At 40.0% G+C, this 20,081-nt stretch overlaps 1 protein-coding gene across 4 annotated transcripts in view; it reads right to left on the bottom strand.

Moving 5' to 3' along the window:
• Positions 1-3,486: 3,486 nt before the first annotated feature.
• LOC122787658 (retinoic acid receptor alpha) overlaps positions 3,487-20,081 on the bottom strand; it is an 882,458-nt gene continuing 865,863 nt past the window's right edge. For all 4 annotated transcript variants that reach the window (XM_044054488.1, XM_044054487.1, XM_044054489.1 and 1 more), the window contains exons 7-8: positions 15,519-15,677; positions 3,487-6,691 (exon numbers count right to left, since the gene is read on the bottom strand). In XM_044054488.1, the coding sequence (XP_043910423.1) occupies positions 6,489-6,691; positions 15,519-15,677 (362 nt within the window). In that variant the 3' untranslated portion in view covers positions 3,487-6,488. The remainder of the gene's footprint in view (positions 6,692-15,518; positions 15,678-20,081) is intronic.

Raw genomic sequence — 20,081 nt, 5'->3', positions numbered from 1 at the left:
TTATTTATTTACTAACTTTTGTTAGCGATGACAGTGCTGCACCCAGGAAGTAAATGCAAGCTGTTTTGGCTAGAAGTGTTACAGTTCTTGACAGTTTACAGGACGATTGGTGCCAAGTCTGGGCCCACACTACTTTACTCTTTTTTTCCATGGATATAATGGAGATTTCTGGAAGTTAGGAAGTCCTAAAGATTAACTGACCTGGGAACTGTGGACAATACATCTAGTCTTCAGCAGTGCCTCTAATATTGTTCTACATAGAATGGTAGAGAAATTAAACTGTTTGGGTACGAGAAATATGAATACATGTCAGACAAAATAAAAGTATGACTACTGAACAGAAACAGACTGCGACTTTGGAGGGTAGTAACCATTTCCACAGAGATCTACGTCCATCCCTTTATTTACAACATCTAATTTCTGACACTTTAATGAAATTTATAACTAGTTTACAGATGACATAAACAAGCCTTACTCGAGTAACTTATCTGGCAAAAACACTTGGAACAGCTATAAAGGGCACCGATGTGCCTGTCTCCAGTCGGTTCTAGCATCATCTGTTTAACTGACATTGTACTATAGAAACTCAGATAGATGTGCCACCCACTTTCTCTATGTGGAGTGAAAAACAAGGAATCTGAGGGGGGTTAGATGCCTATTCCTGTCAATATGGAACTAATGGCAATACACAGAATAATACTAATCCTCAGATGGATTGCTTTTGCTGAATTGCTATTTACTCCATTGCCTTTGTAATTTCTTTTAGAACATAAAAAACATGTGATGTACTTTTCTGCAGCATTTCATGTACTAGTTTCTCTGCTGGTAACACAGTCTCGTTACTGCTGAGATATTTACTCTGCAACTACATATCATTTCCTGTAAATATTTATAAACTTCTTCTTTCGGCTTTTTCCCGGTTAGGGGTCGCCACAGCGGATCATCTGTCCGCTCATGATTGGCAGTGGAGTTTTACAGTGTCGAGTTCCCAGCCCGGCGCTCAACCTTCCACAGAAGTTACACACATGCACACACTCACAACTAGGGCCAATTTAGAGTGTCCAATCCACGTACTGCATGTCTTTGGGATGTGGGAGGAAACCCGAGCACCCGGAGGAAACCCATGCGACCACAGGGAGGACATGCAGACTCTGCACAGAAGGTACCCCAAACGAGAATCGGACCAGAGAACCTCTTGCTGTGAGGCGGCAACGCCAACCGCTGCACCACCATGGCCGCCCTCCTGCAAATATTTATAAACAAGGTGTATAATATGATACTAGTGGTCAGGTTCTCAAAACCCCTCATATGCACATACTAGTCATTAACTTCCTAATTCACGGATGACACTGTATAACAGTCTTAGGACAACAATATCACTTTATGTAGAGGGCACAGGGGCTGTTCCATTTATGGCTGCAGGTGGAGCCTTGCATTTTGAACCATGTGGGAATGTAAACTCTGGAAATCAGGCCCATCAGCTGGGATACCTGCATGCAGGACATCACAAGACTGAGGACTGCAACAGTGAATGCTTTAACTACAATGCAGCTGATATCCATGAGGGGGTCACAGAAGGAGTCTGTTATAAGATCTCCATTACCTCTTGGGCCATTTTTTGTAAGACAATTTCTCCATTTGCGTCTAGATGCCTGTTTTGTGTATTACCTGCACCAGTTTCATAAATGGACAGTCATCTGTACCTGACTCTTAGGAAAAAGACATAAATCCAGATCATATGATGATAGTGTAAAATTAGTTAAGGGTATAGAACGGTGGTCTCTATACAGAAATGTGGACATAAATCTTGTCCTCTTCCTACCACTGGAAATTTACTTTGAAGGATTTCTTATCTCTTTTCTGCTTGCAGTTTTATGGTGCAGATGAGGAAAAGGGTAAAAAAGAGAACAAAGGTGGCTACAAAGATCATTGCCTTGTTTCCGAAATACTCCAAGATTTTGCTACTGCACAATGGCAGTAAATCCACTATCAGCAGGAGTGGTGACAGTGATACCATCAGGTCTGAAACTGGTGCTAAAATTTTCTATACAGATCACATGGCAGCAGGCTCCATAGTACAGAGAGATAAAGTCCTATGTGTGAAACAAATGACCTTTGACCGATTACCAGAATCAGCACTGGAGGAGGCAATCGTCTGTAACAACTGGGACATGTTAGAGGTATGAACACCCAAGAAGAGTACACTATAGCAGTTTTGAGCATGTGATGAAGTGTCATGTTAAGGCTGCCACCCCTGACAATTGCTGTGTAGAAGTGTTGGGTTAGGGTACATAAGCACCCACAGTGGCTGCCTGAATGGCATTCTCCTCCTCCTCTAACAGCTCCTGCCCCAAAGCATGGACAAGAATGAATGAGCAAAAATGTCCTCAAATCTCACTTTCCGTGAGAAAATGAATGGGCCAAAGAAACAAAGGGACTGAAGGTCAGCAGACAATGGGAGATAAAAGGATAACGAACATAAAGCACAACTCAACAAACAAAAGCCCAAAACTGGCATTAAGTGATGGAATCCTGAAACTATGAACTATTTTCACTATTACATTGTTTAGACTGGGACTGAAGTTGGCCATAGGTATTCACTTCCTACCAGTGTCAGTAACTGCAAGTCTTTCTTTCCAATGGTGTTTCCAGCACAGGATTTGGAAATGGTTGAAAATGAAGAAATGACAATTACTGCTCCACTAAATGTAAACTGACAAAGGTGAAAGTACATCTGGATAAGGTCTAGCATCTCTACAGATGGCATTACCTTGGAGAGACAGGTGTACCTAAAACTGACATTTAAGAAACTGTTCAGTCTTGAAAGCATCCTTCTCAGGGACAGGTGTAAAAGTAAAGGTGAATTCTGATATTCGCATCTACAAAAAATTTACATCAGACCCTTGGCTAGCCATAAGTTGGTGTAATAAATGCTTACAGGCATAGCCCATTTCAAGCAGGCATACTGACCTTTAGAAGTGCTGCTAACAAACTACTGGATGACTTCCTTTTCATCACTGCCGGGTACTCCTTCCCCCATGTTTATGACATTTTACTACTCAGACATCTTAGACATAAAGCTCCACAAATCTGGTTGTTCTTGCCTGGAGGAAGATTCGGTGGAATTGGCTCCCCTCCCCTCTTTTTGCTGATGTTTTCACTTTATTGTCCAAAATTTCCAATTCACAAAGAAACTTGCAATACATGTGCCCCAAAAGAGATGAGAGGTTGAATCAAACATCAGACCAGATAAACACTTGTAGAGAAGGTAAGCAAACCCTAGAAAAAAATGCAGGAGTATGGGTCTTACAGCAACAGCCGCCAACCACAAGTCAATCGGTAAGGGTCAATGCCTGCTCATAGTTATTTCCTATGGAAAATGACTGTACAGCAGCAATGATTCTGAAGATAAATAGTGTTTGTTTTTCATATGTTTTGATCCAGCAGACTAAACAAAAGAATACAACTAAGAAATTAGTACACGTGTTTTTCTTCAAAAAATAAAAGATTTTATTTCATGACTTATGCTAAAAACTGAGAGTGCACACACAGCTCAGTTTCTAGTCCTCAGAAGAAAAGATCTAGAGCACATATGCACAATACATATTGTACGATATTTAAGATGTTGGGAGGAAGTGTACATCGGTAATGGGGAGACATCAGAACTGGTAGAGAATGTGATAAACACTAGTGACCAAGTGCCCTCACAGTAAGCACCCTACTTTGATATGAATAAAGAATCATGTAAAAAAATATATACTTCGCTTTTCAGGTAATATAGTGCCATAGGTTTGATTGCAGTTCATTACAGTTCCAAGTATAGAATTCATATGCAGAGTGTTAGCTACATGAAATACTTTGCAAAAGAATTTTTAAGCTTGCATAAAGGAAGGGGGGTCCAAGCTGCTGCTGTTGTGTACACAAAGCATATTTATGGTTTCTGCATCAAAATCCTCTGCTTAAGAATTCATGACAATGTACTTCTGCCAGGCTACCTGTTTCAGCTTGTTCACCTCTACTGGACTTTAAGACTGCCCACAAATCAGTGAAAGAAAATTTGTCAATATGTTGATTTATTTTTAGTTTCCATTATGTTGAGAGTTTTAAGTCATGAGTCATTGACCTTTGTACCCAGTGATGACATCAGAATCTGTATTGTGTTGAGCAACTGTGTTCTACCAGAGCAGATATGCAGCACAATGGCCTAATAGCAGTGAGCAACTGTGAACTCAGCTACCTTTTAGAAACAACGAGGCTTGGTGTACATTAATCCACATGCTACAAAATAATGTGCATGTCTAAATATGTACAAACAATGCAGCTATTCCAACTGTACTGTTCATGGTGATGTGAGTAGCTTTACTCCAGAAAGTGTTAAGTTAAATATGCCTTAACTTCCCTCACAAACAGAAATCTGTACTACCTTCCTTTGCAAACAGGGGCAGTGCTCCCCTCTGCTCCACCTTCCTATACTTTCAATTTTATTGCATGTGAACAAAGTGACACAGTGGACGGATATGCCCAATCCATTTATATAGGCATGACATTATTTTAAAGTCAGTTCCCAGAGCTGAAAATAAAGTGGATTTATTTTCAGAGTGGGGCAGAGAAATATTTGACAAAAAATCTAAATCTTCCTTAACAGCCGTATATGAAAACAGTCTCCAACTCCCTGCCTTCCCCCAAAACACATGCACTCTTCCTGTTCAAACATGACAACACTCAGAACATGGAGTGAAGAAGGGACAGCAGGCAGCTGAAATATTGGTACTGTCCATGTCATAAGGCATGCTAACTGTACACTATCATTACCACACTCTACAAACAGATGGGATTTATTTACGGCTTTGAAAGGTAATGGTCAAAGGGATCTGATCTTACAATGAAAACTGCCCTGATTATTATTTGCTGTCATTAGTATCTGGAAAATATGAATGTAGCATTTATAATAATAAGACATAATTCCTTCCACAGTTCTACAAACATGAGTGGCTGAAGAGTTTTTTCTCGCCTTCTTTCTTTCCTCTACATTCCTTAATCATCAAAATGTACAGATTGCTGTTTGCCAGTACAGAATCTGTTAAAGGATTAATTCCAGGACCAAACTCAAGTGTCTCCCTTTCTCTCTCAGCAAAGTGCAATTATGCAGCAGTTGTTCTAGAACCTTGGCAGCACCCTTGTCTTCATATCTGAATAGAAATTGGCCCTTGCTAATGACTTGCTAGCTTCTTTCGCCTGGAGAAACCAAAGACCCAATTATCAGAAAAAGAATGTTTACAATACAAGTGATGTTTCTACTGCGCACAGTGTAATCAAGCTTGGCCACTTCACATGAGGAAGAGTTATTTCTTGCTGGCTAGCTTCATTTTCAGGTAATGAAGATATATTTGCCATAACCGGACATACATCAAATGGCAGTATTCTCACTGTAATTCAGGAAGAGGGCAGACAGCTTGGACTGTAAAGCATCATTGCTTCCTAACCTAGTTTAAATTGGTCAGTTCCCCAATAATGACTGCATATAACTGGCCTACACTGTACATCAGCATGACTCCTTCAGTATAAATGTGCTTAAAATTTAAAACAAAAAATCTTATAAAAAGGCATATAACAAATGGAGTCTAAACTCTCCATAGTTTATATGAAACAAGACAGCTTATATACATCATTGGAAAGGTGACTTCTTTTCCCATTTTATGTGATATTTTCTAGGCAACTAATCTCAAAAAAGATTACATAGAGCCAGTCCTTTCATTTGTGTGTTTGTTTTCCTCAAATGAACCCAATCTGCATGACTTCATACAATAAATCAATGTTTATTGTATGTGTGTATACATCTATGCACACATACAAATATGCTTGCATTTGAAAACAAATGGACTGCACAGGTGACTGCTGATACAATGACTATAGCGGGTTATTCAAGAAAGATACAAGTGATTAAAACAATCTTGGAAATGCGAGACTAAGCAGTTCATACTCACATCTTTTTGTCACTCATCCTTTTTTTTTTACTTCCATAAGGGATGTTAATAATGTTTAGCATACGGCCTTTTAATTTCTTCTTGAAGACTGACCCCCACATCATGATCTCACAACAGTGGTGATCTTCAGACCACATATCACACAGTTAGTCTGTAAAACCCTTTTTTGTTTACTTACACTCAAAGCTTTGAAACACTCTTTTTTCAGTATGAAGTTACAATAAACAAAAAGGTATAAAATGATCTCAGTCCTGGAGAAAGACTTGTATCCAGTTTAAGAACAATTTTTTTCAAACATTTCAAACTGTAACCCTGTAAGCCATATTTGCTTAGTTTGAAGCATTTAACATTGCTCGCTAGGTAGAAAAAATCTTTGTCCTTTAACTTATATATAGGATATGTGGTACTTTTTAAGCAATGCCTTAGGATCACTACAAAAAGTGTTCACCATGAAAATTTAAAATCACGAGTCTATTACAAAAACTGTGTCCATTTCAGTAAATGTCACGGGGAGTGGTTAGCAGGGCTGCTTCTAGATGAACTTGGGGAAAGGCTGGGACTACAGCTCTTGGGTGGTGCTGTGTTGTTTGTTCTGCTCCCACCCTGTTGACTGCAGTCCCCTCCCTCAGAGTTCTCCAGCATTTCCTGAATAAGGGGAGGCATGGATCCAGGAATTTCCATCTTCAGGGTGATGACACGTTCAGCACCTACCAAGGTAAAAACAGTAACACATTCGGTTAAAACACTGCAGGTACATTACAAGTACACAGGTACATTAAATTAGTAATGTCGGAAATACTTATGCATGAAGTTATGAAGCTCTTATTGTATACAAAATGTAAACCACACCAGCAATGTCAGCACTCAAGGTATATCACACAGTTTCTTCTATCCATTCATTTTTTTTTCATTTACTGTGAAAACGTTTTTTAAGACCAGAAAGAGAAAATGCCCGCAATTCTTCAACAAAGTTGACCAAAAATTATTTCCAACATAAGGTGGATGGAATTCTAATTTAAAAGATAAGCATTCTAGGTGGCTGCATGCTACACGTTCTGCAAGGTGTGTGTGTGTGTGTGGGGGGGGGGGGGGCAATAAAAGGAGCCTATGACAACTTACCAGAGTCATCTGTAGACAACCAAGTTACCTGAAAGTGAATGTTTACCATCTAGAGGAGAGATGGTCAGCCTTCTTACAGACCCGCCTCTAGTGATTTAATACTGTACAGTTAAATGCAAAAAATATGTGTTACTAATGCTATCACATTCAAAACGTACAGACTGCATTTTGTAGTGTAGCTAACTAAGGTAGGTGTGTGCTGTACTAAAGGGTTATTATTCAGCCATCTATATGTATTTGATCTAATTATTTTCTTTTGGTTACCTCTGGACCGTATATTGCTGGCCTTTTGTTGTTTAGCTGTGTGCTGTACTACCTCACAGCTTTCAGTAGTAACTGACATTTTTACTACTGTAACAAGCTGTGGCCATGCACTACAGCTTGATAGGCCCCGGTGAAAATGTAATTCACAACACAACACTGCCCTTATCCCTGATTAGGGATGCCCCTCCTGCTTGCTCTAATACAAAAATGCTCTGTATGTTTTGCACGTGTACAGACTACCATGGTATCTACATTCTCTGACTTTCACAAATCATTAAACAGCAAAAAAAGAACACATCTGCATAGAGTTCGGTGATCACATTTCTTGACAGTATTTGCCAGCTAACGTCTGCAGCTCAATCCACTTCATCTGTGACGATCTCTGGGTTAAAGCTGTTTTCAGAATAACTCATTAATCACATACCCAAAAAATAAATAAGTAAAAGTAACTCCAGTTAGCAAAGTGCTGAGAAACACTCAGGGGCTACAGCAGACTGATGCAATACAGTGCAGTTGTGTAAAATCTGACCATAACAGTAGATGTCCTTCTTTTCACTGTTGCAGTATTCATAACATGGGATCTCCTGCCAAGGATAGCCTAATGTCTGGCCAGTATACCAAAGCCTTTACATCCTCCTAGCATCGTAAATCAGGAGTATGCTCCCTGCATGGGCATTGGGCATAAAGGTGACATATGTATGCTCCATACTCAGAACTTAAGTACCCCAGAAAAACTACAGAAACCTCAGGAGAAAGGAGAACACGCACATCCAGAGGGAAAAAGAAATAGAAGAGAAAGGTAAAGACTCCTTGTCCAAAAAAGTGTTCCCAATAGAAGGAGGCAGGGGGTGGGAATGACTACTGCAACAGTAAAAAGAAGGACATCTACTGTTATGGTAAGATTTTACACAACTGTACTATGTCCTTCCATATCACTGCTGCAGTATTGATAATGTGGGAGATTACCAAAGCTGCTGTAAAGGATGGGAGGAGGAAGTCAGAGAGGTGCCCTCCACAAACCCATGAAGGATAGCCTTGGCAAATCCTGCCCTGGCTTTGGAAATGGCATCCAACTCGTAATGTTTAGAAAAGATGTGGACATAGGACTAAGTAGCAGCTTCAAGGATGGATCTAGTATTCAAACATTTGAAGAAAGCTCCAGAAAAGGCTACTGCCCTTTTATAGAATGAGCTCAAACCAAAGCAGAAAGCTGCCTTCCATGTAAAGAATAACCAAATCAAATAACCTTAGAAATCCAGGCGATGGTTTGATTAGAAAATACCACACACATTGTCCTAGCATGAAAAATAACAAAAAGCTGCTCAGATATCTGGACAGTCTTTGTCTTATCCAAATACCTGAGCTGTCTATGCAGATACAAGGTGTGAAGAACCTTCTCACTAGCAGACTGTGGAGAAGGAAAAAAGGAAGGAAGCTGGAAAGACTGATTACGACACAACTCACTGACCACCCTGGGCATAAAAGGAGGATTACTACAAGAGACACTGTGTCCGTATGAAAAACCAAAAAAGGGAGGAATTGCCATCACAGCCTGAAGTTCAGAAACTCTCTTGGCTGAAGTAAGGGCAACCAACACAACAGTCTTCCAGATGCGGTGTTGCAAAGATGAAGAAGTAGGTTGAAAAGGAGCCTGAGTCAGTTTTTTAATGGCAAAACCAAGGTGCCAAGAGGGAGGAATAGGTTTTCTTGGGGGCATGATATGAAGGATGCCTTTAAGGAACTGCTTGACCTCAAAATTAGAGGCCAACAGTGGGTTCAAGGGCAGACAAGCACAGATTGCTGACAAGTGAGCTTTAGCAGAAAAATATGCTAGGCCTGCATGGAGTAGTTCACTCAAGTAAGAAAGGACATAAAGGACTCCCACTAAGAAGGCATCCTCATGACGCTTGAGACATCAAACAGAAAATTTCTTCCACTTAGCCATAAATGATTTTCTGTTAGGAGGTTTCCTGGCCTCCTGCAGAATCTGAAGAACATTCTCAAAAAATTGTGTATAAAAGGGTCAAAACCTTATCATCCAAAGTGTAAAATGACGAGTGGATAAATGAGGGTGAATGACAGATCCTTTGTCTTGTTTGAGAAGATCCATCTGGTCAAGTAACTTGTGATGATTGCCCCTGGCCAGGTGAAAGAGAAGGGAGTACCAGTGCTATCTGGGCCAAAATGGAGTCACCAGCAAGATTCTTGGGAAGTCATTTCTGATCTTGTGCGGGACCCTGGGAAGTAGAGGAAGAGGAGGATAGGCATACAGTAACATCCCCTTCCAAGAAAAAGATATGGTGTACAACTTCCAAGTCAGAGGACATGGGACTTTGGAATAGAAGACAGGTAGTTGCCTGTTCAGAGGGGAGATAAAATGATCCACTTGAGGAATACCCCACTGATGTTCTATGCCCAGAAACACCTATCTGTAAAGCATCCATTTGTGAGGTTGTGTCCTGGACCTGCCCAATGAGTCTGCCACAAAGTTGTGTTCTGAAGGGATGTAGACTGCCTGATGGAGGGCAGCCTAATCCCAGGTCTGAAGGGCTAGTCTACAAAGAAGAAAATACCTTGTGCCCTCTGTTTGTTGATGTATCACATGACTATGGTGTTAAATGTCAAGACATTTGAAAGGTCCAAGAGACCAAAGAGAATGGAAGGCCTGAAGAGCAAGAATGAGCACACTCAATTCTTTTATGTGGATGTGGTCTGACCTCTGATGAAGAGGCCACAGACCCTGAACCCTCAGATTGTTGGAAGGGACTCCCCACCCCAGAAGAATCATCAGTGAAAAGCTATCAAGTAGGGGTAGGAATCTGAAAAGGTAGGTCTGGCGTGAGGAAGATCTGCCGAATCCACCAGTGAAACTCAAGTCTGAGACAAGGAAGTAAGGGAAATGGAAATTTCAGAGGGTGGCAATGTTGGAGCCAAGCCACCTTTAGGTACCATTGAATGGTAGAGTCCATGAACCACAGAGCCTTGAGAAAGTCCCTTGTAGGAATGTGAGAAGCCAAAATTGGAATGGTTTGGATTCTTCAACTAAGAAAAACATGATCTTGAGGAGTCAGAAATGACTTCCTGAGATTGATGGTGAATCCTAGACTGCGCAGAAGGAACATGGTGAAGTGCAGATCCTGTAGAAGGGTACCATGTACCTCATCCCTAAACAGAATCTGGGAAATTCCCCTAAGTCCTATGGAAATAATCAGCCATGAGAGGGGAGCCTGAAGAAGCAGATAATCCAGACATGGGAAGATCTGTAATCCTTGAAGCCTACAAAAGGCTATGACAGAGGCCAGACATTTGGTGAAAACCCTTGGGGCTACAGAAAGACCAAAGGGCAAAGCAGAGAACTGAAAATGAGAGAAAGAAACGGAGAAATGTAAAAATAGAAAGTGAACAGGAATATAAGACTAGACATGCACATACACACATTATATATACATATATATATATATATATATATATATATATATATATATATATATATATATGGGTCCCTATCAAATGATAGAAAGCTCATTTGATAGAAACTCATTTCAGTGACACTAAGGGACTCTGGCTAACAAAGTTCGCAGATGACTGCAAACTGAGAGCCATTATTCATAGGTTCATAGGTAGGTACTAGGCTATCTGCCCGAAGGCATTTATAAGCCTAGCCAGAATGTGTTGGCTTTCACCACCCCCTTAGATTAGTTCCCTGTGCCTCTGAACAGCAGAGCCACTGAAGTGATCCCCGGGGTAAACTTTCTGTTTCCCATCCACTCGTCAAGGTTTCTCTTGAAGAGTGCTAGCAAGGAGCACTGCCTAATGTAGATTGGAATCTTGTTCCAAAGCATGGGAAGTCTCTGGGACAGGAATCTATCCCTCCAGCATGTCCTATTTATTCTTGTGGTGAGGTTTAGATCCCTAGTCCATCAATTCTGGGTTGGACATGGCTTGTATGTCAGACAGAGATTAAGTCTGAGCAGGCAGTATGCAACAGCGTACAGCTGGAGTTTCTTCAGTCGACCTGCATAGGGCATCTGTTTGAGGCCAGTGATCCTCCTGGTGAGGTACTTCTGTGGTGTTTCCAGCTGTTGCAGGTGTCTTGTAAGGTACATCCCAAATGGGGCGTTGTACTCTATATTGGGTCTGATAAGTGATGAGTAGAGGGGCACAATGACCTCTTTTGATCTGGATGCAAACTCTTCTGTGATTAGGTGGGCCACATAGAAGGATTTTCTAACCACTCTGACAATGTGATTATCAAAGGAGAGATTACTATCTACTTGAGTCCCCAGATCCCTTATGACGTTTTCCATATTTAGGGGACAACCACCTATGTGGTAGTTTGTGGGTACTTTGTTATTTCCAAAGGGAATAACTATGCACTTTTTGGCATTTAGCCTGAGGCCATGATCTTGACAAAAGGTATCCATCTCAGTGAGACCCTTCTGGAGGATGTCTGTGTCACCCGGTGAGTCATTTACAGCCCCTAGTTTGCAGTCGTCTGCGAACTTGGTCAGCCATAGTCCTCCTATGCTTGTCTGTACCTCTGAGAAGTATATGCCGAACAGGAGGGGTCCTAGGACTGAGCCCAGGGGAATGCCACTTGTAACCAGTTTAGAGTTAGACCTAGCTCCCGCAACTCTCACCTTGTGAGTTCTGTCCATGAGCTAATTGGCAACCCATCTTGTGACATAGGGGTTTATGTTCAGGCTGGTGAGCTTGTCTATAATCCCAGAATGGGGAATGGTGTTGAATATTCTAAAATCTTCCCATGCATTCAACATCTATTTTATCAATTGCTGGAAGGTGAATTTTTTCCTTCCAAAAAGACAAAATTCCTAAATTTACAGTGGTCTGCTGAATAATGAAAGCTTAAGTATTTCCTGTTACTGTGAGCCAACTCCACTTACCAGTAACCCTTTACTGAGTATCTAGTTATTATGATGATTGTTCCCCAACCTACCAAATAATAAAAAGTTATCTACTCACCATAATATTCCGTCTGAGTTGTCCATTTTCATTCTTTCTCAACTAATGGGTCTCAGATCTGATTCAGCTGCTTCTACTAGATCTTCAGATCCAAACTCTTGAGCTCCTCCCTTTACCCATAATGCCTCATCAACCTAACATTCTTCAGTTTGCTGTCTTTAGAGATAAAGGGACAATACCTTAAAAGAAATAATAAAGGACAGATTATGAAAAAGAGCAGGAGCTCAAACAAGGAACAGCAGTTCCCAAAGAAAAACTCTTAGGTCTTTCCTGGAGTAAAGGGAAGGAGGCAGGTGGGTGGGAAGTTGAGGAAGAATGAAAATGGACAACACAGATGGAATGTTATGGTGAGTACATAACTTTCTAATCTGATGTTGTCATTTTCATTCATTCCTCAACTGATGGAACAGAGTCACCAGCTAACTGAACCTTGGGCAGCCCTCATGGAAGGATATTCCATTATACTGCTTAGCCAAAGGCAGAGTTATTACTTGAAACCAAATCTAATTCATAATGAACAATAACAGTATGAGCATTAGTCTTGAATCCCCAAATGATGTGAATATTCTACAAAAGGGCCTTACAGAAACAGATGCCTGGTGCCAGAGTCATGGGCTCAAGCTTAATGCCAAGAAATGATAGTTATCCCCTTTGGAAAAAAACATATACCCATGAATTACCACATAGGTGGCAGTACACTAAACATCGAAAGTGTGATGAGAGACTTAGGGACACAGGTGGACAGTGGTCTCACTTTCGATAACCACATCACCACAACAGTCAGAAAATCCTTCTATGTGGCACACTTCATCACTAAGGGCTTTTCATCCAGAAAAAAAGGAGGTCATTGTCCCACTGTACTCATCCCTCATTAGACCCATTATAGAGTATAATGCCCCGTTTGGTATGTACCTCACAAGACATCTGCAACAGCTGGAAAGGCCACAGAAATACCTCACCAAATGAATCACAGGTCTAAAGCAGATGCCATATGCTGACTGTCTAAAAAAAACTCCAGCTGTGGCATATCGTCTACTCAGAGGCGATCTCTGCTTAACATACAAGGCCATGTCAAACCCTGAGCTGTTGGACATGCTCCACTTAAAGAAATCCCAATCCCTCAGAGCCACATGCTCCAGAGATCTAAACCTTGTCATCACAATGAACAAAACATGCTGGAGGGATAGGTTCCTGACCCAGAGACTCCCCATACCCTGGAATAGACTGCCCATACATGTCAAGCAGAGCACCTCCTTGGCCCTTTCAAAAGGAACCTTGATGATGGATGGGAGATAGGAAATTCACCCCAGGGATCATGTCAGTCGCCCTGCTAGACAGGGGTCCAGAGAAGTAAATATTGTGGGAAGAAATATCCAAGGAATTGTTATGGCTAGGCTTGTATAGGCCCTAGGGCTGATAGCCTAGTACCAACCTATGAACCTATAAGATAGAAAGCTCAAAACACTGAAAACTCATTTGACTGAAACTCAAATCACTGAAAATGCTATATGCCCTTTTCCCCACAGTAGTGCGATCCTGGAGTTAGTATATATATATATATATATATATATATATATATATATATATATATATATATATATTTGGGGGGTGGGGGCACAGCCCCCCACATAGTTTATGTAAATATTTTTTTCTCCAAACAGTTATTCATTGTAGTTATAAGCATCCATGTGTAGGGTTTAAAATGTATGAAGTATGTGGGGGCTATGCCCCCCAACACACCCCCATTGTGAGGGGCTATGCCTCCCACCCCCCCCTCAACTATATATACTAACTCCAGGATCGCACTACCGTGGGGAAAAGGGCATATAGCATTTTCAGTGTTTTGAGTTTCAGTCAAATGAGTTTTCAGTGTTTTAAGCTTTCTATGTTTTGGTTTCAGCCAAATTATTTTCCATCACATGAGTTTTCTATCATTTGATAGGGACCCATATATATATATATATATATATATATATATATATATATATATATATATATATATACACACACACACACACACACACACACACACACACACACACACATACATATACATATACACACATACATACATACATACACATTTATCCATCTTTTGGATAAGACATTAAACCAAAACCCCATCTGCCTGAGCTGGTGATAGCAGAGGTGGGGATGTAAAAGAACCCACAACTCTTACTGAAAAGAGTGGGGGAAGTTTCCTGGTGCCCTGACCAAATTTTCCATAGTCAATATGAAAATCACTTCATGTCTCCCCTGAAAACAGACCATTGGCTTAGTGGACTAACCAGGTCAACAACATATAAATAAACTTCTGAGGTCCATTATCATGCTTAGTCTGCCTAAACGCAGTTGTATGGGATAAGGTTAACAAGTCTGAAGAAAAGCAATGCAGCACTGATTTTACCCGGGTGGGGCATTTTTCCCATACAAAAAATACTGTATCAAATGTTTCTCTTCTTTTTGTTTTCTGCTTTTAATTCAAAACAAACTATTAACACACTTGTGCCAGTCAAACATCACTATTTCAGTTCTCGATCTCGGTTTTTCCTTTGGTACTCTAACTCCTCCATTGACTTTGAGTTTTACTTACCTTGTCAGGATACCAAGAAGAAGAAACAGCTTTTAAGATCAAAAATGAGCTCCCTGTTGTAGTTCCAAGACTCATGCTTGTGAGTCCTGTAAGCACACATAAAAAATACGAAATTACAGAACAATCAATAGTGACAATTGCTGCTCCCTTTAAATTTTTTTTGTAGGGAATTAACCCGATAGTTGTACATACAATAACTCCAAGATCACCATACTTTAGAAGAAAGAGAATATGCAAAACACAGCAATTGCGGACTCAGTATATGAAAGTCTGCATTTTTGCACATTCAGGTTCATTAAAGTGGGGCTTGCACTAAAGTCTCAGAATTACAGATGCTTAACATTCATTGTCTCTAGAGGGACAGTTGGATGTAAGTCCCTATCTTTTTAGGGGCTTCATTTTCCTCCACTGGACTCTTACAAACCCAAGTGCTTTCCTGACCACAGGTTCCAGTAGTACAAAAGCAGCAATAGTGACTTCAGTTTTAACAAATGAATGAAAGATCTTAGGAGCAGATGACCTCCACCTAAAGAAGCTACGTAAAAGAGCTTACAAAACATGCACACAATGCTTACCCTTTGCACTGATGCTCCGAAGATCAGTAATTTTCATTAACATTTTGGGAAACATGTGAGGTTTGTTGGGTCTTCGTTTTCTAACATAAACTTTTAATGCTTCCAGCAATGGTTCCTGTAGTTTATCCACTTTATCAGGCTGTTCAAGGTCCTGCCGATCTAGCAAGAAAATGAACATTACAAAATAAAGTTAACACCTGCTAAGACCTTTTAACAGCATCCTCTGAAAAAGTACAGAAGCAGGCAGAACAGAGGTCTGTTAAGTTCTACTATACATCAGTGTAACAAATAATTCCATTTCAAAATTAAATGAACATGTAACTATAGGAAAGTCCCCTTAACCTTTTCACACACACACACACACACACACACACACACACACACACACACACACACATATTCGTACACCAAGGTTACAACACTCTGAAAAAAAGGAACAAGTCTTCAGGTGTTATTCATCCAATAATTATTATTTAACAACAAAGTGGAATTTCACCTTTTGCAACTGGCGGAGAAGACCTAGTTACTCCACAGTAAACTATACAGGATCTGCAGTTACATCTGACGTAATTATATAAATCACAGTTATAGAAAATAAAGATTATGGTCTATACAGCCCCCCTACCATGTTCCAAAACAACACCTGAAATTCCAGTTGAAAGACGGCAACCCACCGTCAGCTATGTTAATAAAAAAGCAGCGAGATTACACTATACAATACTTACTCTAATTTAAAACATATTATATTAAAAAAACACTTATTTGACTACCTGAAGTCATCATAAAAATTCATATTGCAAGCATCATTAAATGCATACTAATTACTATAAACACTTAAGAGAGTGCATACACCCATAACCAAAATACTTATTCAATACTTCTAAATATTAATATATTGCCATGCTTTTCACTTAAATTTATCTTGTATTATAGGTTCATAGGTTCATACTAGGCGTACTGCCAGGCCAGCCTTTAGTTTTGTGGTTAGCCTTTACCCCTACGCACCCCTTTAGTATGGGAACTATACCCATTATTTTTGTTGCTGTTGTGAGCAGTGACACTGAGGTAATCCCTGGGGTATATCTGCAATCTCATCCATTGGTCAAGATCAAGATTTGAACAAGGTGGCCACGAGGTGCTCTGGCCCTCACATATACCGGATTTTTTATTCCACAAGCATAGAGTCTGAATGGATGAATCTCCTCTCACCCAGCACGCCCCACATCGAGGGTTTAGTCTCCTCCTCCCGCCTGGCTCTGACGGATCTAGATTTTTTGAGGGTGAAAGCATATCATCAAATCTGGGTTTGACATGGCCTTGTATGTTAGGCAAAATCCTTTTGGTGAGGAATTATTAATTCTTTATTGCAACAACAGGAAGGGTTTGATAGATATGTAATCATTAATACCAGGTTCCCTGGTTGCATCAGTCCGTATCTGCCAAACACTTTCTCTTTTGCTTAGCATAGCCTTATAATTACCCCCACGGGTAGTAATATTAACCTGATCTATTATACAAACTTAAAGCTGTGTTTTTCACCATGTTTACTGATATGCCTGTAAAGTGCATTCTTTGTGTCTTCTTTGTGTCTATGAATTTTTATGATGACTTCAGGTAGTCAAATAAGTGTTTTTTTAATATAATATGTTTTAAATTAGAGTAAGTATTGTATAGTGTCTATGTAATTTATTGATTTTAATTTGTTTTTAAACTAGCTTAGTAAACATACTATGAGTAGTCGATCGGAATACAAGCACTAGCACTTTAAATATTAGGATGAAAATTTGGAGCCAAAAAGTTTTTAAAAGGATGAATTCAAATAGTGTTTATTGTTCTGAAGAAGTCTGTGTATGCAGATGAAAGCGCTCAACTATATTGCACTGGTGATTCATTGATGTACTGACATTAAAAGTTTTGCTTTGTTCGAGCCATGGTCATCTCGCTGCTTTTTTATTAACATAGCTGACGGTGGGTTGCCGTCTTTCAACTGGAATTACCTGTTTCATGTGAAATGTTCTAGGTCTAATATTTGTCAAAAAGAGAAACTTCAGGACCACCATATGAAACATAAGCAATGTCCGTGCAGTATCTGCTCTGAGACAATGAAAAGCCTACAATTATTCCTAGTTTCCATTTTACAGAATTAAACAATTCTCATCTATTTGTTCCGTCAACTTATGAAGAGTTTAGCTAAAATAAAGCACTCCATCAAAACTGAATACCTCTGTACAATAAATAGATATTAGTATTAATATTTAACATATACTTCTTAAAATATTACTTTCTTTTTATAAAGAATAAGAAAAACAGGCACTTTGTTTACAAATTTTAGTATAAATTATGTTCATTTCTCTGGAGATTTCTCTGTTGTAATACTATAAATGAATACCACAGAAATTACAGTGCTTTGTAAGAATACTGACAACTCTGCTGAAAAACAAACAATGATGATAACTAGGACAGAAAAACAAAATTGGTCTACTACAATAACCCAAGTCCCAGGTGCTCAAAAGCTATTATTTCACAGCCACAGCCTTATGCACCTCGTTGTCCGTACAGGCTACACTCGCATTCAAACTCACCTACATGTTCGGGCAAGATGAGTGCATCAGCCATGGGGAATGGAAGGGGTGGGAGTGTAGTTTAGGGTTTCAAGCAGTGATCAGCGGGGATGATTTAGGTTTAGGTAGTGGATGGAGGTTAGGGTTACGATTAGGGAGCAATCAGAGACTTTACGTTTAGGGAGCAGTAGAGGAATTTTAGGTTTAGAAAGAGGGAGGGAGTTTAGTCTTAGGAAGCATGAATGGAATTTTAAGTTTAGGGAAGGAGAACTAGAGTTTTAGGCTTTAGTTTTCTGAAGGGGGAGCAACAGAATTTTAAGTTTAAGGAACTATCAGAGAACTCGGGCTTAAGGAGTGGGATCAGTGTTTTACGGTTAGGTTAACACATAGACAGATACAAGTTAGGGTTGAAGACCAGGTAGGAATTTAATGGCTCGAGTTAGGGGACTGGTAGGGCTATGCAGTTTGGCAAGGTTGGGTGGACACTTGTGGGAGTTCGGGCATTTTCCATTTACAGCAAGTGGCAGTGAGCAAACGGATTGAGAGTTACCAGCATGCAAGTACTTACATTAGTCCATAATATGTACAGTTAAATTCTGTAAACTTCCTCCCCATTTACATTTTCTGTTAGTAAATGAAAACTCAGAATGTTTTAAGTACACCCCCCACTTTGAAATAAGAGATTTTAAGTAGCAATGAAAGGGTACCACCGTTGCGATTTACAGGCATACTGATTAACAGATCATAGGATCATAGAGGAGTTACAAGGCAACTGAGCCCCAAGGCCTTATCCATCTGGCCAGTACCCACCCTCAGGCCTTGCCTCTCTTATCAAGGAGAGTCAGGTGAGACATACCGGGGTGGATTTATGACAACTTATCCAGTTGCCTAGATCCTTTTTCACACTGCTTAACTTGGACAGGAAGTTTGTTGCAAAGAAGGGGTAGGCACTGCATGACTAATTTATTCCTCTTCTTTGACTTATTTATTTTTTGAAGTAGATTCAGACTCTGGCCCTAATGTTAGCTGGAATGTTTGAATTATTGAGGTAGAAGAGTTCTTGGAATACTAGATCCTTTACAGTTCTAGGTCATCCCTAAGGACTCTATATGAAACTGTGTACAGGGATCTTTTAGGCCCCTTGTCTTTTTGGTTACAAACTCTTGGGGTCTTTCCATTTGCTTGATATACTTAGCAAGGTGTATTGCATAGTGGGCATTGTACTCAATTATGGAAGCACAAGAAGGTGAGGACTTCTTTTGATCTGGAAGAAATAACCCTTAACTATGAGATGTGCAAAGTAAAAGGATTCCCTAACCACTATTGCAATGTGGTGATCAAGTGCTAACATCTCTCATGACTATATCATTTTAAAGTGATGTGTTACCTATGCAATAAGCTAAAGCTAGGAGCCTACTTACCAAATGTTACAGTGTTGCACTTTTTGGCACTAAGCTTGAGCCCATTTGTAGTAGAGCAGCTACTGACAAGTAAAAGCTCCTGCTGACGTGTTATGTATGCCAGTGAGGGACTTGACGACAACTCCCAGTCTACAATCATCCACAAACTTTGTTAACCAAAGATCCTCACTTCATAAGTGGAAATCAGAGAATTAGATGCCAAACAGCAGAGGTTCCAGCACAGATCATTGTGGAACTCCACTGGTCACTTTCATGTTCTCAGAGGACGCACCCCCAACTCTTACTGTGCGAGTCCTGTTTCTAAGCCATTTAACCACATTCAGGTCAGTTTGGAACTCCTTCAACTTGCTTCTTATACTCACATGTGGTACGATACTGAATGCTTTGGTGAGGTCAAGGTATACTGTGTTTCCTTCCTGAATAACCCTTTCAAAGAAAATATCTACCCTTAAACCAAAAACACTCAAAAACCAATATACCAAAAGAACAAAAGACAAAAGGACTCTGGTCCAGGCTAGTATTACAAAACTGAATCAAGTTAACTGCTTTAATTCCATAATTTAAGGAACTTCTTCAGAATT

The sequence above is a fragment of the Protopterus annectens genome, chromosome 13.part0 (assembly GCF_019279795.1).
Source record: "Protopterus annectens isolate FY-2018-M chromosome 13.part0, PAN1.0, whole genome shotgun sequence".
Taxonomy (NCBI): Eukaryota; Metazoa; Chordata; order Ceratodontiformes; family Protopteridae; genus Protopterus; species Protopterus annectens.
This window is presented reverse-complemented; position numbering and strand designations above follow the sequence as displayed.